Here is a 23,442-nt window from a genome sequence, read left to right as displayed (position 1 = left end):
GGGGCGGGGCAAGGTGGAGTGGAGCCGGAGCTAAGGCGGGAGGGGCGGGATCAATCTGAGAAAGGAAAGAGGTGGGGGTGGAGCTGGAGTTAGGGATGGGCGGGGCCTTAGTGGAGGCGGAGCTAGAATTAGAGCGGTGGGTGATGAGAGATGGAAGGGGTGTGGCCTTCTGGGGGTGGGGTTAGACTTAGGGGCGGGGTTTGGCTCCGGGAAGACCTGGGGCCCCAGCCGCGCCAAGGGCGGACCACCTCACCTGGAGCACCTCTTCCAACAGAGGAAGCGGCACTATTGGCGCCTGGACTGCAAGTGCATCACGCTCTTCCAGAACAACACGACCAACAGATACTACAAGGTGGGCCTTCCGGCCCCCAGCTCCCCCAACCTCCTCCTCCCACTCCTCTCCCAGTTGCTTGCCTGCTTGCATGTCATCAGCAAATGGGCCTGCCCGGCCCCACCACTTTCCAGCTGGGGAACCCAGGCGGCTTACCTCACCTCTCTGCGCCTCCCGTCTGGCACCTGTAAAAGGCCTCAAAGACTAGTCCTCGCCTCAGGGCTGCTGCCCTAATTCAGCGATCACCTCCTCGAAGCGGTTAGCTTAGGGCCTGGCTTGTGTGGAGCTCCCTGTTACCATTACTACTTTAAAATGAAGTATTGGATCATTTATCAGTATCCCTCACCACCTGCCATGGCCGCACTGTGCTCTGGGCTGTCTCCTCCTGGGTCCTTGCTTCTGCGCTTGCCCCCACAGCCTTGTCCCACATAGCAGCCAGAGGAGCCGAGAAAACCGTCAGAACCCTCCCTTTGCCCTTAAAATAAAACTCGGACGCCTCGGGGTTACCTGCCCTGGAGCGGCTTCCCATGGGGGGGTGCCTTCTCATCCTTCTGTATTCTCGGCCACACTAGGATGCTGTCCCCACCACGTCTCTGTCATCTGCTTTTATTAGCTATGTCAGTCTGTCCCTGTTTCAGTCTTTCGTTATTTTAATTCTTTTCTCCCCCTTCTGCAAATGTGCCCCCCACACACATACTTTCTCTTCCAACACTTTTCAAAGCACGCTCTTTTCACTCCACACAGACCCTGCACCTTCTCTCCCCGTCCCCTCCCCTCCCCCTGGCCCTCTCAGCCTCCTTTTTGGTCTCCTGTCTCAGTCCCATCCTTTCCCGTCCACCCTCCGCACACAGCCAGAGACCTCCCCCTGCCTTGCTCTAAACCTTTCCATGGTTCCCCACGGCCCTGGAGACAAAGCCCAGGTTCCTCTCTGTGGCCCATGAGGCCCCTCAGGGCCTAATTTCATTTGTTCACCAAACATGGCACACCTCCTGTGTGTGATGTGAATAGAGAATGTGATGGGAATAGAGCATGTCCCTTGAATACCAGCCTTTCCCACCTCGGGGCCTTTGCACATGCTGTTTCCACCATCCTCCACCAGTTGGCCTCATCTTACCTTTCTGATCTCTTGCTTCATGTAACTTCTGCCAGGAGGCCTTTTCTGACTACTCTATGCAAATCAGGCCCTTTCCCACAGATACTAGATTCTATATGCTCTTCTGAGTAAATGGGGAGCCCCAGGGTCTGCCTGGCATCCTCATTGGTGCTGGTTCTTTGTCCTGCCAGGAAATTCCATTGTCAGAAATCCTCACCGTGGAGCCTGCCCAGAACTTCAGCCTTGTGCCACCAGGCACCAACCCCCACTGCTTCGAGATCGTCACTGCCAATGTCACCTACTTTGTGGGCGAGACGCCTGGCGGGGCCCCAGGGGGGCCTAGTGGGCAGGGGGCCGAGGCTGCCCGGGGCTGGGAAACGGCCATCCGCCAGGCTCTGATGCCAGTCATACTCCAGGACGCACCCAGCGCCCCAGGCCACACACCCCACAGTAAGTCCCCACCCTGGGCCCTGAGAGGATGGGTCTGGGAGGGCTTGCGTGGGGTCCCAGGGAAAGGAAGAGCCAGGAAGAAGGCAGGGAATGGCACAGTGGAGAATGTGGATTCTGGACTCAGCTGGCCTGAGTCCAAATCTCCATTAAGCCCCAGACCTGATGTGTGGCCTTGGGCATGTTACTTCCCTTTTCTGAGTCTTGTCCCAGGTGGTGACAACTCCTCCAGATTGTGAGTTCAGAGTATTTCATTCAGATATTTACTGAGTATCTTCCCCATCCTGGGCTGGGCAATGCTGGGGACACAGCTGTCACCGAGACAGCCCAGGACCTGCCCTCCCAGGGCTCACAGTCCAGTAAGGGGGACAGACCTGTCCCCAGGCAGTGACGACCCAGAGTGGGCAGGGCTGGGACAGGGGAGCCAGAGGGCTGTGGGAGCTCAGAGGGGATAGATGATCCAGGCTGGGTATCTAGGAGGGCTTCCTGGATGCGGCAACATCTGAGCTGAGACCTGGAAGCTGAGGAGGGCTGAGAGAGGGGAATGCAGATGGGAAATATTTCAAGCAGAGGCAGAAGATGATCAGAAAGTCCCAGGCTCCTGCCTTCTGGAGCTCATAATCCAGTGTGAGTGACAGACACTCACCAGATCATCCTGCGGGAATGACAAGGGTAATGTAGAACGTGACGTGGCCCCAGGAATGAAGTTTGAGCGGAGAGTGAGTGAGGAGGAGGATTTAACCAAGTCCAGCGGAAGGGACGCACATTCCTGGCAGAGGGAACAGCAAGTACAAAGGCAGGAGATAGGAGGGGACTTGGCTGTATCTGAGGCCCAGCAAGAAGGCCAGGGTGTCGGGAGGACACCACAGCATGGTGGGGCTTGAAGTCAAAGAGGTAAATGAGGGACCAATGCCTGTGAGGCCATTGAAGGGGCTTGGGCTTCCTCCTGAGTGTGCTGGGGAGCCATGGCAGAGTTTGGAGCAGGGGAAGGACAGACTCAGGTTTGTGCTGGTGAATAGGAGAGAGCAGAACAGGGGCAGACAGACCAGGGAGGAGGATGAGGGGCCAGGCCTGGAATGGGAAGGGGGCAGGTGTTCAGATGGCAGAAGGGTCAGAACTTACGAAATGTCTGGCTCTGGTTGAGTGGTAGGGTGGCAAGTTCGGCGGTGGCGGGGGGAGATGTATGTTGCAATCAGTTTGGGCTATCCCGCTGAGAGAGCCTCAGTGTCCTCCTCCATAAAATGGGATCAGCGTGCTTCCCTTGGCCCTGAGATCTTGGGGTACAATGCTCAGTGAAATCATTCGTGACACTTCTTGAGCCCCCTCGGCCTATCTTGTTTACTTCTCCCACTGGTCCTAGGAGGGAGCACCTGTTATCCCCATTCTCTAGATGGGGAAACAGGTTCATAATGGACAAATCAGTGGCCCAGAGCTGCACAGGATCCCCTGGCTTCGAATCCTGGTGGTGTGGCTCCAGAGGCTGTCTCTGGGTGAAGATAATCCTGAGCCCGGGGTCCCCTCACCTCCACCTCTCCACTCTCCCCAGGACAAGCTTCTCTGAGCATCTCCGTGTCTAACAGCCAGATCCAAGAGAACGTGGTGAGACCCTGCCCACACCCCATGGTCCCAAGGATGTCCTCTGCCTCCCACGCAGCCTCCTGCCCTCCCTAGTCTCCCCAACACCCCATCTCCATTTGCCCCCTTGACCCTCCCCATGCCTGCCATGCAGGACATCGCCACTGTCTATCAGATCTTCCCGGATGAGGTGCTGGGCTCCGGGCAGTTTGGAGTGGTCTATGGAGGTATGGATGCTTCTGAGCTAATCCAGAGGGGGTCCTGGGGGTTCCTGGGCTCCAGACCTTCCTATGTGATTGGCTGCATGCTCACTTCCTGTTCTGGTTGACTTAGAAAGCTAGATCCTCGAAGCAGATGGATGCAGCTTCTCCTTTTCTTACTGGAAAAAGCCAATGGACTTTCTCCCCTTCTTAATAGGGAGAGCGAATTCTTCACTCTGATTGGCCACAGAGCTAGTTCCTAGATTCTGATTGGTTATAAATCTAGTTTCCCATGTGATAGATTTCCCTCCTCAGAGCTCTTGTCTTTTACCTTCTTCATTCCAAAGCTTTTATTCCCAAGGTCCCCCGCCCCTCACATGCCTCCTGGAAACCCCTCAGAGCCACCCTGATGGCCTTCTGCCCACCTTTGTTCAACTATGCCTGTGTCTTTGTGGTGGTGGTGGTGGGGGGTGTTCCTCTTACCAGGACTGGAAGGTCTTGCTCCCTTCATCCTCAGTCTCCCTACCCCCTGCCCAGGAAAGCACCGGAAGACAGGCCGGGACGTGGCAGTCAAGGTCATTGACAAACTGCGTTTCCCCACCAAGCAGGAGAGCCAGCTCCGGAACGAAGTGGCCATTCTGCAGGTGACCACTGGGCTCAGGGACCAACGGACTCAGGCTGGGGGTGGTCAGGGAAGGCTTCCTGGAGGAGGGAACATGCATGTTGAGACTGAAGGGGTGGAAAGGTATTCTGAGCAGAGGGACCAGCTTGTGCAAAGAAAGGTCTAGAGGTGAGAGGGAACATGAAGTCTTCTAGGAATTTGAAGTTCGAGGTTACTAGGTGGTTTATGTGTGGGGAGGTGGTGGGAGGTGAGGGCAGGGAGGAGGGTGGGGTCACACCCTATGGATTTTCTCCTGAGGATACTGGGGAGCCATGGAAAGATGTTGAGCAAGAAGGGGATAGGGTTGAGTGTGTACTTTAGGAAGATCTCGCAGGCTTGCCCCCGGAGAGTGGGTGGAAAGTGGTGGGACTGGAGCCTGGAGCCCAGGGAGGAAGCTGGGTGGGGACCTGGGGGGTAGAAATGGGGTTAGGCCAGGCAGGGCTTGGGGGGAGAGGGAGGAGGATTTACAACACAGAGATGTACAAAGGTCCTTCCCATTGTTCCAGACTTCTGCTCCCTCCCTCCCCTCCTCCCCCCCACAACCCTGGACCTTCGACAGAGCTTCATGATGTAAAGATCCTTCTAGATACCTGGTGGTGTGGGGATGTGGTTCTGTCTGGGTCTGTGGGAAGCCCCTCCCACCTCCCCCATTGCCGCCCCCAGGGAAGGAGCTGCTGACCCTCTGGGGACATCCTTCTTATTTGTCATCCATCTGCTCCCATGGCTCGCCTCTGGGGTCCCAAGTTCACGGGTGACCTGGACCCTGACTGCTACCCTACCCCTCATCCCCACCCCAGAGTCTGCGGCACCCCGGGATCGTGAACCTGGACTGCATGTTTGAGACACCTGAGAAGGTGTTTGTGGTGATGGAGAAGCTGCACGGGGACATGCTGGAGATGATCCTCTCCAGTGAGAAGGGCCGGCTGCCCGAGCGCCTCACCAAGTTCCTCATTACACAGGTGCACCCGCCCCCCCACCCCCCCTACCCCCCTGCCCCCTGCCCACCTCCGCCTGGCTCCCCACCTGCCCTGCGCCCAGCTCAGGCAGACACTGGTGGGAGTCCTAATAGCGGATAATAAAAAATTGAGAGTAATAATAACAACAATAGAAAAAATAATAGAACGATAATTTCGAAAGAGTAATAATAGAACAGACTGTAGAGTAATAAGAGTAATAACAATAGAAAATAATAAAATGATAAAAAGAATAGAGCAGTAGTGATAATTATAGTTATTAGTATAGAAAAATCAGAAATGATTATTTTATATTTTTTAGTCCTTTATAGAATGAGATTCCCTAAGGCCTGACTATATTCATGTAGGAAAAGGGAAGGGGAGGGAGGCCTTTCTGTGGGGAGCTCATTCATCCATTTCTTGGGTGGTTCACCAAGCTCTCCCTCTTCCCCTGCTCTGTTCCCGGCTGCATGCCAGGCAGTGCTGGGGACACAGCTGTGACCAAGATAGCCTCAGGCCTGGACAACGATCACCCAGAGTGGGCAGGGTGGGGATGGGGGATGCTAACGGTTGCCAGGCACTGTTTTAACTCATTTTATCTGCATCGCAACCCATGTGGTAGTGGCCATGATTGCTCCTGTTTTTGAGTCGGAAAAAAACAAGGCTCAGAGACTTTAAGTAACTTGCCCAGGGTCACACAGCTGGTGGGATGTGCACCTAGGATCCGGGCTTTTAACTAGTAATGTCAAACTAATTCGTGTCACCTGTGTGTTGTTCCGCCTCTTTCTTCACTTTAATAGTACTTCTGGAAGGCTATTCTATTTCGGTACGTAGAGCTGCCTCTTTTTCTGAATTGTATCCCATGATGGATATCACCAAGTCCTGTAATCGCTGAGTACAGAGGTTGTTTTCACTTTTCCACCTTTACAAACAACATCCTGTGAATATCTCTACACACATTGCTGAGCTCTGGTGGGAGAATTTCCATAGAACACGTTTCAGATGATAGACTCCTGAGTCCAGGGAAATGTGCTTCAGGATTTTTTTTAAATATGCTGCCCAGTTAGTGTCTAAAATCCTTTTCAGTCTGCTCTCAACAATAGTTGGAGGATGTCTACTTCCTCACTCCTTACTAACTCTGGATAAAATAATCACCAGTCTTATAGGTGGAAACATAATACTTCATGTGGCTTCATTTGGCAGTCTAAAAATTATGGGTGAGGTTGAGCATATTTTCCTATGTTTATTGGCCTGTGCTTTGTATACCCATTGCCCATTTTTCAGTTGGATTATTCTTATTGAATTGTGAGAGCTCTTTGTATATGAGGGACACTGGATCCTTGTCACTTGTGTTGTTCAATTTTTTGTATCCCTGTATTTGTTTTCCTTTTCATTTCATTCATGGCTTTTATTTGCCATAAAGAGTTTAACTTTTACAACGTTAAATGTTGCCTTTCATGGCTTCTGGGTTTTACAGCCTTCCTAGAAAGGCCTTCCCATCCAGCTGGTCCCTCACCTGATTCTGGGACTTGTTCTCTTGGTTGCAAAGTCCCTTGTGCTGCGCTTCCTCTATGCAGGCCCGGCACCCTCGCTCTCCCCAGCACTGTGCCTTCATCAGGTTGGCTTGTGGGGTGGGGAGAGAAGCCCACTGAGGCAGGCTCATCCAGACTTCAGGAGAGGGAACTGCCGGCCTTCAGCAACTGGTTGGTTTCTCTTTCTGGTCTTCCATCTCTCCTTCTCTTTTTGCCTGTGCTCCCCTCTCTCTCTCTCTCTCTCTCTCTGCAGATTTCTACCTTCTGCCTCTTGTCTGTCCCACCCCAAGTCCTGTGCTAGGCCCTTTACCTCATGGGCTTGTTTATGCTTCACAACTGCCCTCTGAGGTAGGTATTACCAGCACCCCATTTTACAGATGAGGAGACTGAGGTGGAGGGAGGGTCCGTGTCCTGCCCAAGGTCACACAGCTCGGTGGCGGTCTGGCTGAGATTTGAACCCAGATCTGTCTAGCTTCCAACCTGCCCTCTTTGTTCTCCTCAGGTACTAGTAGGGGAGGGGGGGTGGTCAACAAACAGGAAGTCGGGAAAAGAGGTACATACACACCGTGGATCTCAGTTTCCTGGCCGCAGCCTGAGGATTACACAGAATCAAGGAAGATCATAGTGTCCCCAGATAAAGTGGTTGGAAATTGTATCCATTTTTTTGCTTTTTGTTTTGCAAATCAGCTCACCTTGCCATCATAGAATACTCTTGAATTAACAGAGCAGGAAAAGCTCTATTTGAAACGCGCACAGAAATAGGTTCATCCACAGGCCATCCCAGAAAGAGGACCAGGTGCCAGCAACAGTAGTAGCTAATGCAGTGTTTGCTCTGTGCTAGACACTGTCCTAAGTGCTTTCTATGCCTCAACGCATTTAAACTTCACAGCGACCCCTGAGGATGGGTACTTTTATTACCCCCTATTTTACCGGTGAGAACACTGAGACCCAGAGAGTTAAAGTGGCTTGCCCGATGCCACAAGCTAGTGAGTGTAGAGCTGGGTTTTCCACCTGGGTAGGCCGGCTCTAGAGTCCCCCCGCCTCTTAAGAGTATTGCATTTAATATATAATGTAGATCATATTGGTATTTGTACTGTTTCACATTAGAGTTTTTTTAAAAATGGAGTCATGCAATAGTACCTTCTTAAAGGCTGCTACTTTACTAATAACCCTGCCCCCCCCTTTTAGAGTAAACTCCAGGCCCAGGGTGGGGCTCGAACTCATGCCCCAGGAGGTCACAAGTCGCCAGCTCTGCCAACTGAGCCAGCCAGGAGCCTCATATTAGCTCTTTTTTGTCAGGAGCTTACCACATGCCAGAGGGTCTCAGGCTCTTCCCAAACCCACTGCTCCAGTCGAGACATTTCTGGAATTATCCAACTCCTATCTCGGGATTCATGGTTTCGGGGTTCTGAGATTCTTATTTGGGGCTCCAATGCCTCCCCTGGCCCTGGGGGGCATCTTTAGGGGTACAGAGAGGGGGCATGGATGGGGTTTGGAGGGCTGGTGGCAGAATCTGGGGCAGGTAGCTTTCTACCTTTCTTACCGGCCCCACCTCCTCCCCTCAGATCCTGGTGGCTCTGAGACACCTTCACTTCAAGAACATCGTCCACTGTGACTTGAAACCGGAAAACGTGTTGTTGGCATCAGCGGACCCCTTTCCTCAGGTCAGTCATGTCCCAGCTTGATTTGGGGAAGTCCAGCTAACACTGGAGGCAGGTGGGGATTGTATGAATCAGGATAATTGGACACAGAGACTCAAGATAACAATGGCTTAAATAAAACAGACGCTTGTTTCGCACTCATATAGGGTCCAGCATAAGCATTTTAAGGTTGAAAAAGCAGTTCCTTAGGGTCAGGTACTTGGCTCCGGCTGTCTTGTTTTGGCCTCTCTATGATGTTCTAGCCTTCGTGGTTCATGATGGTCCCCATCACGTGACAAGATAGTAGGAGGGAGGAGGAAAGAAACACGGTGGAAGAAATGGACACACCCCCTTCCTTCCCGGATGGTGTGGAAGTTTACAAGGCACGTCTTCTAGCATCCCATTGGCCAGGACTAGATCACGTGGCATGGATGGCTGCAAGGGAGGCCGGGAGATGTAGTCTTTATTCTGCGTGGCCCTGTGGCCCGTTCCAATTCAAGATTTTTATTATTAAGGGGGAAATGGAGAACAGATATTGGGGAACAACTGGTAATTTCCTCTGTGGGTCTGTTAGGAAAACAGTTCTGATGAGCCTCGGGACTGGGCGGTGAGAACACCCCCCAGGGGCAGAACCAGATTGGGTAGCGGTGACGATTGTAACAGATACAGTTTATTAAATGCCTACTGTGTTTAAGGGCCTACAGGTTCTCATGTGGCCCTTCCACATCCTGTAAAGCTTTTGCTTTATGATCTGTGTTTTGCAAACACTGAGTTCATTTCATTTCAAAAGCCAGAGGTTCATTTTATTCAACTAAGAATTGCTGTGTGCCTACTAAGAGCCAAGCTCCGTGTGGGGGCATCAGGAACTGTAGTAAGCAAAGGCATCTCCTCTCTATGGCCAAGGAACATCCATCTCTACCAGTGGTTTACAGCTGGAGCGGTTTTGCCCCCTAGGGGACATGTGACAATGTTGGAGACACTTTTGGTTGTCACAGCTGTTGGGGGGTGGGGAGGGGTGCTGCTGGTATCTAGGGATACCAGATCCCACATTTTAGTAGCCACACTTAAAAAAGTAAAAAGAAACTGGTGACATTAACTTGAAAGATTTTTTAAAATTTATTTCTGGGACGCCTGGGTGTCTCAGTTGGTTGAGCGTCTGCCTTCGGCTGGGGTCATGATCCCAGAGTCTTGGAATCGAGTCCCGCATGGGGCTCCCTGCTCAGCGGGGAGCCTGCTTCTCCCTCTCCCACTGCCCCTCCCTCCTGCTTGTGCTGTCTCTTTCACACAAATAAGTAAATAAAACCTTTAAAAATAATAATAAAATTTATTTCTAAGTAATCTCTACCCCCAGTGTGGGGCTCAAACCCACAACCCCGAGATCAAGAATTGCAGGCTCCACTGACTGAGCCAGCCAGGAGCCCCTGATGATATTAACTTTAATAATAATACTTTATCCCAGTATATTCAAATATTATCATTTTAATGTATAATTGACATAAAAGTTATTAATGAAATGTCCTTTCTTTCTATACCACACCTTCAAAATCTGGTATTTAACACCTAGGACACATCTCAATTCAGATGTGAAATTTTTATCAGAAATATTTGATTTTGTGCTTAGATTTGAAAAAATTAGCAGTTGAAAAAGTAGACTGACATATCCAAGTTGTTCCAAGCATATTTAAAAGTTTTCCAATAACTAAGTCTAGGGTCTTTTTGTTTGTTTGTTTTTTAAAGATTTTATTTATTTGAGATTGAGAGAGAGAAAGAATGAGCACAGGGGAGGGGCAGGGGGAGAGAGAAGCAGGAAGCCCGACACAGGGCTTGATTCCAGGACCCAGAGATCACGACCTGAGCTGAAGGCAGACACTTAACTAAATAAGCCACCCAGGCCCCCTGTTGGTTTTGTTTTGTTTTGTTTATAGTAAAAGATGATATTATTTTCATTAACATTTATTTTGGAAGGGACGCCTGGGTGGCTCAGTTGTTAAGCGTCTGCCTTCGGCTCAGGTCATGATCCCAGGGTCCTGGGGTTGAGTCCCGCATCAGGCTCCTTGCTCAGCAGGGAGCCTGCTTCTCCCACTGCCTGCAGCTCCCCCTGCTTGTACTCTCGCTCACTCTCTCTCGCCTATGCTCTCTCTCTCTAGCAAATATAAATAAATAAAATCTTCAAAAAAAAAAAACAAACACAAAAACATTTATTTTGGAAGGGTAAAAGATTTTGACTCCCAGTGGAAACAGCTTACATCGACCTCATGGTTTCTTTCTGCTTCTGGAAGTCATTCAGTTGTTAGTGGCAGCCTGGGATGTAACATAGGATCAATTTTTAAATGTAAGTTAATGAAAATTAAATAAAATAAAAACTAATTTGTCAGTTGCTCTTGCCACATTCGAGTGCTCAGTAGCCACAAGGGGCCAGTGGCCACCATATTGGTCAGCACAGATCACAGAGGGAAGAGCAAATGTCGATCATGTTGTCACAAAAATAGAATTATATCTGTAATGAGTTCTGTGACGTGGTTCTCTGAGCTCACATAACTGTAGAGCCCATTTGGAGGGTCAGAGGAAAAAAACCACTCTGAAGAAAGAGTAGGAGTCTGTTTTTTGGATGGACAAGTATTCCAGGCAGTGGGAACAGCCCAGGCAAAGGCCCTTGTAGCAGGATTATCTGTACTTTTTTTTTTTTTTTTTAAGATTTTATTTATTTATTTGACAGAGAGAGAGATAGAGAGAGCAGGAACACAAGCAGGGGGAGTGGGAGAGGGAGAAGCAGGCTTCCCGCTGAGCAGGAAGCCCGATGCGGGGCTCGATCCCAGGACCCTGGGATCATGACCTGAGCCGAAGGCAGACGCTTAACGACTGAGCCACCCAGGCGCCCTATCTGTACTTTTTTTTTAAACAACTTTACTGAGATATAATTCACACACTATATAATTCACTGATTCAAAGTATACAATTCAGGGGCACCTGGGCGACTCAGTCGGTTAAGCATCCGACTTTTTTTTTTTTTAATATTTTATTTATTTGACAGAGAGAGACACAGCGAGAGAGGGAACACAAGCAGGGGGAGTGGGAGAGGGAGAAGCAGGCTTCCCGCCGATCGGGGAGCCCGATGTGGGGCTCGATCCCAGGACCCTGAGATCATGACCTGAGCAGAAGGCAGATGCTTAACGACTGAGCCACCCAGGCACCCCTTTTTTTTTTTAAGATTTTATTTATTTATTTGACAGAGAGAGAGGGGACACAAGCAGGGGGAGTGGGAGAGGGAGAAGCAGGCCTCCCGCTGAGCAGGGAGCCCGATGCGGGACTCGATCCCAGGACCCTGGGACCATGACCTGAGCCGAAGGCAGATGCTTAACGACTGAGCCACCCAGGTGCCCCAGCATCCGACTCCTGACCTCAGTTCAGGTCTTGATCTCAGGGTCGTGAGTTCAAGTCCCACATTGTGCTCCACACTGTGCTCAATGCTGGGCATGGAGCCTATCCAAAAAAAAAAAAAAAGAAAAGTATACAATTCAGTGGCTTTTAGTATATTCACGGAGTTGTGCAACCATCACCACAATCAGTTTTAGAACATTTCATCACCCCCCAAAACAAACCCTTGTACCCCTTAGACATCATCCTCCAAACCCACCACCCCTCATCCCAACCACGAATCGACTTTCTGTAGATTTGCCTCTTCTGGGCGTTTTGTATGAACAGAACATTCAGTAATAGCATATGTGGCCCTTTGTGACTGGTTTCTTTCACTTAGTTCATGTTTTCAGAGTTCGTTTATGTGGTAGCATGGATCAGTCCTTCCGTTTCTTTTAACAGCCAAGTAATCTTCCATTGTAACATCTGGAGAAAAGAGTGGATCTTTGAAAAGGAAAGGATCTTAGGACAGGACAGTATGGCTGTCACATCGAGTCAGTGGTTGGGCTCTGGCTGTTTTTGAGGGCAGGCAACAGAGGTTTGGGGCTTCAAGGGTTTTGGACTCCATCTGGAGAGCCATAGTGAGCCACAGAAGGATTTTGAGCAGGGGAGGAACAATACGTGAACAGAGATGGCAGCACAGAGGTGGTACTGCCTATGAACTTGGTAGGAAGGAGAGCAGGACCTTGAACCTGGGTGTGGCTGGCTCCAAAGCTTGTCTGTGACCCTTGAGTGCCTCCACCATCAGGGGAAAGGTGGGCGTATACCTGTTACCGACTGCTGGCCATCACGGTCAGCAGTTTACACGCGGGGTCCCATTTAATCCCCAGGGCAGCCTGAGAGGAAGCTGCTATTAACAGCCCCGATACAGGTGACGCGGCTGGGGCGGAGAGAAATCAGCTCCTGCCCCTGAGACCAGTGAGGCTCTCTCCGAGCCAGACACTGAGCCCCGCACTTTCCATGTATTTAATCATTCAACCCATACAACCACCCTTTAAGGTAGGGAGTTTTCAGATCACCGTTGTGCAAAAGAGGAAATAGAGGCACGAGGTGGTTAAGAGACCTGTTCAATGTGGCGGAAGTACAGGGACAGGTGGCATTTATTAAGCGCTCGTGGCATACTGAGGAAACAGTTTCCATACATGGGAAACTGAGGCACAGGGAGGAAGTCACTCGACCAAGGTCCGTCGACCAGTGAGAGGAGAAACTCAGTTTTCTCTGGAACGCCATGGAGCGCGTGGGGCTGGGTCACTGGGCAGGGGGCAGCCTTAACGCTCCTTCGGACCCTCCACCCCACGCCCTCTGCAGGTGAAGCTGTGTGACTTCGGCTTCGCGCGCATCATCGGCGAGAAGTCGTTCCGGCGCTCGGTGGTGGGCACCCCTGCCTACCTGGCGCCCGAGGTGCTGCTCAACCAGGGCTACAACCGCTCGCTGGACATGTGGTCGGTGGGCGTGATCATGTACGTCAGCCTCAGTGGCACGTTCCCCTTCAACGAGGACGAGGACATCAAAGACCAGATCCAGAACGCCGCCTTCATGTACCCAGCCTGCCCCTGGAGCCGCATCTCCTCCGGAGGTGGGTGGGGGCGGGATGGGGCGGGGAGTGGGCGGGGCCATAACAGAGGTGGGCCCGGAAACATCCAGGCTGTGGGGGTGGAGCCTGGCGGTGGGTGGGGCCACAGGGAGGGCGGTCCTTTAAACGGTGCGGTACCTTGGACCTGGAAGCTTGGGGCAGAGGGACTCAGGCGTGTGTATGGAATTAGTCAGTCCTAGTACCCAGTTCACAGGAAACGAAGTGCTCCAGCAGCACTGAGACAGACACCTGGCGCTTTGGGGGCCGAACAAGGTTTGGCCTGTCTAAGGCGGGACCAGGAGAGGGACTACTGGACCTGAGGAAGCCATACAGCTGGGGTGGCCAGGAGAACGGGCGGATCCTTCCTCCCAAGGCATTGGCTGGGGCCTGGAGTCTTTGGGGTTACGACCCCGAAAGGGTTAGCCTTGCAAAAGCAGTGGTGCCGGAGGGCAGGGTTGAGGAACGAGGGCCGGGCTAATTTGCTGGGTGCTGGGCAGACTTGGGCCTGGGGCCGGGGGCAGGTCCGGTGATGAAGGGGCCTGGTTTAGGAGCGTGGCAAGAGGAGGGGCAGGGTCATGGAGGGTTTCTGAGGCTGTCCAGAAAGACCCATCCTGAGACCAAAATCACCTGGACCTATGAAGAGGAGCGAGTGGGGGGAAGCTTAAGGGTAGGGTGCAAGGAGAGGGGAGTCAGGCCCGAGGCGGACACTGGGATCCAGGGGCTCTGCTGTTGTGGCCGGCTAGTGGTACTGGGGCTTGTGACTTGGGCCTCAGAAAGTTCCCTCGGGAGGCCTATAATGTTGGGGCCCGAACAGGTGTGGGGGTGGGCCTACAGTGGGGCTAAGATACTGGGGCATGTTAGGAAGCTGTAAGAACAAGGGGCAGGCCCTAGAGCTGGGGAGCTCAGGAAGACAGACAGAGGATGGGAGGGAGGTTAGGAAGACAATCACTGTTCATAACAGTTTATTCAACAAGCATGTTGAGTGCCTACTGTGGGCCCGGTACTGACTGTCCTAGGTTCTGGGAATACTGGGATGAGTTGGAAATAAGGGGTCGTGCGGGAAGAAGGTTGTTGAGGAGGGAAGGAACCTAGAGGGATATGGCCTCATGGAGCAGGCAGAGAGGGGGATGACATGGGGGTTAGTGCAGGAAAAGGTGGCAGCAGTGGGCCCAAGAGAGGTAAGCACTAAGTGATAAGAATGGATTCCCGAGTACTGCAGTAATACTGCAGGTCCTCAGCGTTGTGTTTTTGGACCTGCTCAGGAGTCTCAGTCAAAGTGCATCAAGTATGCAAGAATGAATTTGGTGTGGATGGACATGTGTGAGGGAGGCCGTGTGGACGAGGCCTATACTCAGAGGGGTTCACACAGTGAGGCCTTGTCCTTCAAGGCTCCTGATCAAGGAGACAGCTTCGGATGAGTGCCGGCTTGTCTTGAATGCCTGACAGTCGCTAATTTTTCTTTTCCTAAAGAACAGGCCTATCTCTGAGCCTCAGCAGGAAACCACTGACTGACTGCCTTCTAATAATGTTGTTTTATTTTCGTTTTATTTTTGTGAACATGGCAAGTGATCTTTGGATTTTCATTGGCCAGGGTGATATAATATTGCCATTACAAATAAATTTATTTTCCCCTTAAGTTTTTCAAGGGGAAAATGAATTTTTAAAAAGTGAAGTGATTTAAAGCCAAATGTTACCGATTTTTGCTTTGATCAAATACTGACGTGACTCAGATATTTAAATATACAGAAGGGTCTGCAGTGAAAATCCTCTCTCACTCCTTTGTCTGCCATTCTTCCCAAAGGCAATGGCTATTACAAATCTTTTAAATATGTACAAGCAAATATATGGACATATATTCTTTTATTTCCTCCTTTTACACAAGTGGTAGTGTACTCTACATGCTGCTTTTTAACTTGCATTGTCCTCTTCACCGTATATCTTGGACCAATGGTTTGGCTTAAAGAAAAAAAAAATTTTTTTTGAACATTTTATTTATTTATTTATTTATTTTAGAGAGAGAGCGTGTGTGAGCAGGGAGAGGGGCAGAGGGAGAGGGAGAGGGAGAGAGAGAATCTCAAGCCGACTCCACGCTGAGCACAGAGCCCCATGCAGGGCTCAGTCCCACGACCCTGAAATCATGACCTGAGCCGAAATCATCACCTGAGCCGAAATCAAGAGTCGGTCGCCCAGCCAACTGAGCCACCCAGGCGCCCCTGGCTTAAAGAAAAATATAAGTGAAGAATAGTACAGGTGTACCTCTGTATGACAAAACTTATGGAGGTGACATAGGAATGGGGAAACTGTGGGAGAGGCTTGGTGAAGACATGTAGGAGCTAGTGTGTATGCAACGTCGGGGGAGAGGTGGACAAGATGGTAATTTAATGAGGAAATGAGTGGGTGAGCGATTGGTGCCAGAGCAGAAGGAAGGCCAGGATGGTAGCAGGTCGGCTGGAGTGGCCTGTTGGAGGAGGGGCGGCCCCTACCGCGCAGGGCTGGAACTGTCTGTCTCCTTCCCGCGCAGCCATTGACCTCATCAACAACCTGCTGCAGGTGAAGATGCGCAAGCGCTACAGCGTGGACAAGTCTCTCAGCCACCCCTGGTTACAGGTGATGCAGGGGGCGGGGCTTGAGAGCAAAGGGGAGGGAGGTCTCATTGGCTGGGTTGGAGGAAGGGGTGGAGCCCGATGGCTTATTGGCTGTGTAGGTGGTGAAGGCTGCAGGTAAATTTTCCGTGGATCCGGAGAGTGGCTGAGCCTCCTATTGGCTGGGCTGTAGAAGGAGGCGGAGCTGAATTTCTATTGGCTGGGCAGGTTGCGAAGGGTGTGGTTTCCCCTTCATTGATCCCGGGCCTGTCACTGGCAGGGCAGGGGCGCAGCTCAGCCGCTATGGGTCGTGCTCTGTGCAAGCTAACCCCTGTTCTCCCGGGCCCAGGAGTACCAGACGTGGCTGGACCTTCGAGAGCTGGAGGGGAAGATGGGCGAGCGGTACATCACGCACGAGAGTGACGACGCGCGCTGGGAGCAGTTCGTGGCAGAGCACCCTCTGCCCGGGCCCGGGCTGCCCCCCGATGGGGACTTCGGTGGGGACTTCGGTGGGGCCCTCCCGCCGCAGGACCGCGAGATGCAGGGGCTGGCCGAGCGCATCAGCATCCTCTGAGGCGTCGTGCTCCCACCTTGGCTGCCCCATGATGCTGTCCTCCGGTCCCCGGAGAGCGCCCCTCCGCACCTTCTCAGCGAGGAACTGTTCTAAACAGAAGCGCTTCCTGCCCAAGATGGATGGGACACACCCCAGGAGAGGAGCAGGGCGGGGGCCCGTGGCGGGTCAGGGATAGTTATTTCCAACCTGAATTCCCCAGCAATTAAAACGAACTCATCTGTGGCCCCATGGCCTCGGTCTCTGGCCACACCGCACTCTCCATCATGAGTCTGTTATTCACCAAGACGGAGTTCCCCTGGAAAGAGGACTGTCTGAGAATGAGGCGGGAGGGAGGGGGGATGGGAGAGGTGGGAGAGAGGGGGCTGAAGGCGGAGGAGTTCTGGAAGGAGGACCAACTGGGGTGGGAAATCTGGAGGGAGGACTGCCAAGAGGGAGGACTAGAAGGGGGGAGATAGGAAGGGTAGCATAAGGAGGACAGGGAAGAGAAAAGCAAGAAGAGTTTGAGATGGAACGAGTATGCCAGGAGGGGAAGATAGATGGATGGAGGAGCATGACTAGAGGGATAGAGGGTTTAGAGCAAAGTAATCCCATGGCTTGTTTGATCCACGTTTTTGGTCAGTGGTATTACTACTAATCACAACTACTAATAATGACAATGCCATTAGCACAAGTCTGGTCCATAGTAGAAACCTGACCCACGATATTTAGTATTTTAAATTGATGCAATGACTTCTCTACACACCAAATCTGCTCATTCACTAATTCATTCATCACGCTGGGTGCTGGGTGATGCTGGGGACACGGTGGTGACTGAGACAGCCCAGACCCTTCCCTCACGGGGTTCACCATCCCGTGGAGAGACAGACCTGTCTGGGGACAGTGATGACCCAGAGTGGGTGAGACTGGGATGGGGGAGTCCAAAAGGGTGGGGCAGCTTTGAGCGAGCCTGAGGGTCAGGAAGGTGGGTCTTCTGATCTGACTTCTCAAACCTCATCTTGGCTCTGAGGTTGTAGGCAGAGGGAACATCTCTCCACCTTTGACCCCTGACCTCCAGATTCTCCAGCTCCTCATTGTCACAGCTGAGGGCAAGCGATTGGAGCGTGCACCAAAACAAGCCCTTTCTAAACACTCAGACTTACACACCATAAAGACTTTCCTGAACCCTGGAAAAATGGGCTAGTACAGGGAGCTTACTCTCTGAGGCTTCCTGGTGTATGTTAGCTAGCCCGTCTGCTGGTTGGCTCCGGAGCTACAGCTCTTTGATTTAAAGAAGCGCAGAGGGGCGCCTGGGTGGCTCAGTCGGTTAAGTGTCTGCCTTTGGCTCAGGTTGATCCTGGGATCGAGCCCCACTTCAGGCTCCTTGCTCAGCGGGGAGCCTACTTCTCCCTCTCCACCCCGCTCATGCTCTCTGTCGCTACCTCTGTCTCTCTCAAATAAATAAAATCTTTAAAATAAAATAAAGAGGCTCAGATGAGCCTCAGTCAATGAGGATCTCCAAATGAACAAGAATGCCTTTGAGGCATAATTCGAGCTAATAATATTGGGAAATATTGGAGTCTCTTGGACTGCATCCTCAATGCCTCTCCCTCTAAAACTGACTGGCCTAAGATCCAAGGGGGTAGACAACAGAGAGACAACTCCATCTCCAGTGATAGAACCAAGCTAAGAAGTGCATGGACCAAATACTCAGGTCCAATCCTGAATAAACACACTGCTTCTATCTTGACCACCAGTTTCGTTAACACCCTGAGACCAGGAATTAGAGATATGATCATAAACATAAACTTAGGGGCGCCTGGCTGGCTCAATCGGAAGAACGGGCGCCTCTTGATCTCCGGGTCGTGAGTTCGAGCCCCACGTTGGGTATAGAGATGACTTAAATGAATAAATAAATAAAAACTTAAAAGAAAAAAACCCATAGGGCGCCTGGGTGGCTCAGTTGGTTAAGCGTCTGCCTTCGGGTCAGGATCCCAGGGTCCTGGGATCAAGTGCTGCATAGGGCTCTTTGCTCAGCGGGGAGTCTGCTTCTCCCTCTGCACCTCCCCCCACTCCTGCGAGCGCTCTCTCGAAAAAAAATAAAATAAAATAAACAAATAAAATCATAAAAAAAATCCATGATGTCAGATGGAAAATACCTTGATTGCAGAATTCCATGAGGTAGTGCAACATCATGAGGATGCCATGGCAGTTCAAATCAAAGCCACATAACGTCACTTAAGGCCCCACAACTTAAACAATTAGAGAAGAAAAAGCCCATCCTATCAGGGCTATCGGATACCACCAACCCTGATCTTGACAGAGGCACAAACTTGTAGGGGGTAAAATTTCGTTTCTCCAAGGATTCCCTCCTGGCAGGCTTTCTCTGTGCCTATAAATACCCCTCAAGCCACAGGTGAAATGACTATCCCCATTAGTGGGTATCCTACCCCATTTTAGACACAGGGGCCACGCCCTCTCCATAAATATCTCCCAGTTCCCCCTCCCCCTCCGTCAGTACACAGCAATGATTAAGATGAATCCCGCAGTTTGCCACGTGTTTACGCTTGTCTAAGTCCCTCTGTGACTCATTAGGCCCCCTTACTACCCAGTGCGGTTTATACCCAAACTACTCCAAGAAATCTTTCAGGAAGGGATATTCTTTCCATCTGGAACGTCAAGATTTCATGTTCACAAGAGAGCCTATGTCTCGAAGTCCCGGACTACTCCTATCCATCTCAGCCCGCTACCCCTTCTACTCCCCTGCCCCCTCCCAAAAAAAGCCATCAACCTCTCCCTCAAGTCCACATATTCAAGACACGCTGCCCCGCATTCTGATTCTCTTTGGGCCTCAGCAACATAGGGTGCATCTTGGAGGCTGAACCTCTCTCCAAGTGGAAATAGAACCTTCATGCCCTTCCTGAAACTGACTTCACATGCCTCCACCAGTCACTCGGGGTCTCCCAATCCCGGCTCCCGGACTCTGCAGCACTCTCACCTTGTCCGTCTAGAACCCCAGGGTTACCACGGGAATATGGCTAGTCCAAGACCCGTAGGCCATAAATAAAATAGTCAAACCTAGGTTCCCACGAGTTCCCACTCCAAACACTGTCCTGGCCTCTCTCTACCTTCCAGCACCCCCCACTTTACTGGATTAACACCTCCTCTACACATTCTTTCATATCCCTCTACGTCTGATTCACAGTCTTTTTGTTTTCCCCTGGGAAAGTCAACAATACATGGGGACAGGTGTGCCTCAAGAGTTCACCGAAGCCCCTCCTTACTTTTCTGGGACTCTGAAGGCTCATTTGCGGGATGTGGTTTTCCCTCGCAATACGCCTCACATCCAAAATGTGGCTGATCCCTCACCCAGCTCACTCTCTGACGCTCAATACTTACCCTAAGCCCTTGCTCACAGGGACACAAAGTATCTAGGGAAGGATTACAGCCACATAAAGCACAAGTGCACTGTCTAGGACGTGACTTCGCACCTGAAGGCTAACTTTATCCACGGAATGAACTTATCCCATCGTTAATTTCACCTTTTACCCAAGACTAAAACGCAACTCCAGGGTTTTCTGGGCCTGTTATGGGTTGAATTGTGTCCACACACACCCCCCAAAAAAGGTATGTTGAAATCCTATCCCCCAGTATCTCAGAATGTGACCTGATTTGGAAATAGGATGGTTGCAGATGGATCGAGCACCATCCCCTCAAAGACCCCTCCCAACTCACCACTTGATTGTCGCAGCAAAACTCTCCCTATCCCTAGCATCTATGAGTCAGGATTTATGTGCTCCTTCCACAACTTCCTTAATGGCCCCTTCAGAGGACTCAGTCTCCGGAAACTTTTACGTGGTAAATGACACGGTGACAACCCTAATGGCAGGAACCACCTCCTCACTGAACTCACCCAGATTTTCCAGCTATCAAAATATTGCTGATCCCGAGTCAACTGGTGCCGCTCACAATTTCTCTTGGTATCAGTGGTATCACCCGTCTTGTGACTCATTTCATGGTCCCAGTCCCGTCCCTGCATCTTCTCCTTGGTTTTCCACCTTTTTTCTTAAAAATATTTTCTTTATTTATTTAAGAGAGAGAGAGCGCGTGTGCACAGCAGAGAGGGAGAGAGAGGGAGAAGCAGACTCCCCGCTGAGCAGGGAGCCCCATGTGGGGCTCAATCCCAGGACCCCCAGGATCATGACCTGAGCCAAAGGCAGACGCTTAACCAACTGAGCCACTCAGATGCCCCTGGTTTTTCACCCTTAATCAACATTTAAAACAACAACAACAACAACAAAAAACCCAAAACAACAAACCCCACATTTATTTTCTGACCCCTCAAATAAATAAGACAATGATTTCCGTGAGTCTTGGGATTGCCCCCAATGATGTGTATTTTATGCATAAAGGTTTTGCAGATTGATATCTACCTACCGGAAACTGGACTGGCTTCTGTTATCTTGCCAATCCTGTAAGTCCTTTTCAGGGTTTTGAGTCCTCTTCATTCTATCAATGTCTAAACTTCACTCTTTCTTCTCTCAAAGCCCCACCCAATTCCCCACAAACATAAGAGATCTGCCACATCCTGTGAAGGCTGAAAATCACCACGCAGACACACGATCCAGTATGACCATGACCCCTTCTTTCATTAGCATCCAAAGGAGGCTTGGAACAAGAAGTCAAATGCTTAGCAGTAAGCTCCGAGGATTTCATACGGCCTCCAACCAGGTTTGGACAACTTTAGTACCAGGTTAGGGACTTCCAAGGGAAGGACTTGTATGCTCTCGTTGGAAGCTACTGCTGCACATTCATTTCTGGGGACTCCTCAGACCTGATCATCATCGGTAAGAACATCAAGAGGCCACCGAGGAAATCCGCAGAATTGTGACCGCTGATCTGACTCCATCAACTAAGGATCTCTCTGTACCTCCTTCTGGGAACCCTTGCAATTGGCTGCCCTTGGGCCTCCGATCTTGGTGTTACTCCCTTATTCAACCATTAATAATTCTCTTTTTATTGCTCTTCCTAGGAATACCCATCCATGAATGCCCAGACCCAACATTTTATGCAAGAAATGGTTCAACGGGCTTTGCACAAACAGCAGAGATGAAAGCCCAACCCTGACATCACCCCAGACACTACTAAGAAAATCTCGTTTGAGAGCAAGCTCCCCAGAACCACCTATCATGAATCCCGATCATCTCCCCACTGTTGGAAAATTAAGACTGTTTAAGGAAAGTCTAGGTCTGTCTTAAACAAGAGGGGGAGTGAATATACTTTGTCGATATTAAAGTCCAGGCTCATTTTTCTCCTTGGGATTATTTTGTCCTTATTTATCAGACCCTTCTGTGGCTCTTTATACATGGAAGGCACTGGACAGCTATCTCACTCAGTCCTTAGAATGCCTGGATAAGGTAGGCAGTATTATGACCCCCATCATACAGATAAGGACACTGAGGCACAGAGGTTAAGCAAGTTTCCCAAGGTCACACAGCTAGAAAGTGGCAGGGGCTGGGGCTCCGCCCCCCCCCCCCCCCCCCCGCATTCTGGTTCCAGAGTTAGTTCTCAATGGTTATCACTGCCTCTCCAGCTTACGACCAGATGTCTTCTGGTGTCATAAAAGAGGGGGTCATAAAAGAGGGAAGTTCTCACATGATCTTCTGGGCCCTAGCTTTTAGGGAGTCAAGGTCTGTCTGAGAAATGGGTACGAATCTTGGAGCTAGATCTCCAAGGTTGTAGGGACACACACTCGGCGTAGTGACACAGGCTGGCCGCCTGAGGGGGCGCCAGCCCGGCTCGCGGAGCCTGGGGAGCCAGAAGGGAACCTTGGAAACCAAAGTCAGGCTCAGACTCTTAGGACCACAGAACGTTGAGAACAGAGCATCTTAGAATGCTGAGAACAAAGCCTCTTAGAACGTCGAACAAAGGCTCCTGGAATCGTAGAACGGTGAACGCAATGCCCCACACGATCTGGGAGACAAAAGACGCTTAGATTCTGTTCTGGTCGAATCACAGAATCTTCCACCCAGGCTGGTCTTACAATTCCAGAATTTGGGATACAACCAATCTGACTCTTAGAAGCAAGACTGGCTACATAATTTGTGAAGCCTGGGGCAAAACGAAAATGCGAGACCCCTTGTTCAAAAATTAAGAATTTCCAAGACAAGAACAACCAATATTAAACCAAGTGCAGGGCCCTCCTAAGCTGGTCACACGCCCGTGAAGCCGGTCCCGCTTAGAAGCATTATTTTATGGAAGGATGTCGGTCTTGGCTGGCCTCTAGTTTTACAGCTGAGTGTCTGGGAAGGCTTCGTGGAAGAGGAGGCAAAATCAGGGCTCGACTCGATAACCCTTTCCGCCCCCTGCACAGCCTCAGCCGCTCAGGGTTGCTAGGGGTGGGGGGAGAGGAAAGGTTGCCAAACTGTCACGTGGACCCATTCTCTATTTATAGATCACCCTTCCCCTTTCGCCGGACAGTCCAATGGTAGCCAGAGCTCGCCCGCAAGTGGGCGGAACCAGCTGCGGGACCGGGGAGGCACGGACCAATGACATTGGAGCAAGGGCGGACTTGTTTCATTGTGACGCGAGAGGGGGCGTGACGAGGGCCCAAAGGCAGGCAAGCGGTGGGGCGTGGCGAGGCCGCCCAGAAGCAAAGAGAGTAGGAAGCTGCGAGCATGCGTCGCGTTGGGGGGGCGCGGGTGCGCCGCCGGGCATCTTCGTAAGGGAGGGTTCCAGCCAATAGGCGACGGTTGCTCTGTCGCCGGGGGCGTGGCCATGCAGATAAGGCGCGGGTGGGCGGCCCAATGGGCGGGCGCCTATGCAGATGAGACGGTGACAGCCGGGCCAGCGGGCGGGCGGGCAGGCGGGCTGTTGGGGCGGGGAGGTGGG

General features: G+C 51.3%; 1 protein-coding gene across 6 annotated transcripts in view; it reads left to right on the top strand.

Moving 5' to 3' along the window:
* Positions 1-16,834, top strand: part of PRKD2 (protein kinase D2) — a 33,733-nt gene extending 16,899 nt beyond the window's left edge. For 5 of the 6 annotated variants that reach the window (XM_036114006.2, XM_036114004.2, XM_078062837.1 and 2 more), the window contains 10 exons: positions 275-352; positions 1,616-1,874; positions 3,418-3,470; positions 3,601-3,673; positions 4,184-4,290; positions 5,105-5,266; positions 8,358-8,456; positions 13,155-13,422; positions 15,941-16,026; positions 16,351-16,834. In XM_036114006.2, the coding sequence (XP_035969899.1) occupies positions 275-352; positions 1,616-1,874; positions 3,418-3,470; positions 3,601-3,673; positions 4,184-4,290; positions 5,105-5,266; positions 8,358-8,456; positions 13,155-13,422; positions 15,941-16,026; positions 16,351-16,575 (1,410 nt within the window). In that variant the 3' untranslated portion in view covers positions 16,576-16,834. Of the gene's footprint in view, positions 1-274; positions 353-1,615; positions 1,875-3,417; positions 3,471-3,600; positions 3,674-4,183; positions 4,291-5,104; positions 5,267-6,060; positions 6,087-7,045; positions 7,141-8,357; positions 8,457-13,154; positions 13,423-15,940; positions 16,027-16,350 lie in introns of those variants that run through there. The other variant, XM_078062838.1, reaches the window with a different exon arrangement.
* Positions 16,835-23,442: the final 6,608 nt, after the last annotated feature.

This window comes from Halichoerus grypus, chromosome 15 (assembly GCF_964656455.1).
Source record: "Halichoerus grypus chromosome 15, mHalGry1.hap1.1, whole genome shotgun sequence".
Lineage (NCBI taxonomy): Eukaryota > Metazoa > Chordata > Mammalia > Carnivora > Phocidae > Halichoerus > Halichoerus grypus.
The sequence above is the reverse complement of the archived record's forward strand: the minus strand, read 5'-3'. Positions and strand labels throughout refer to the sequence as shown.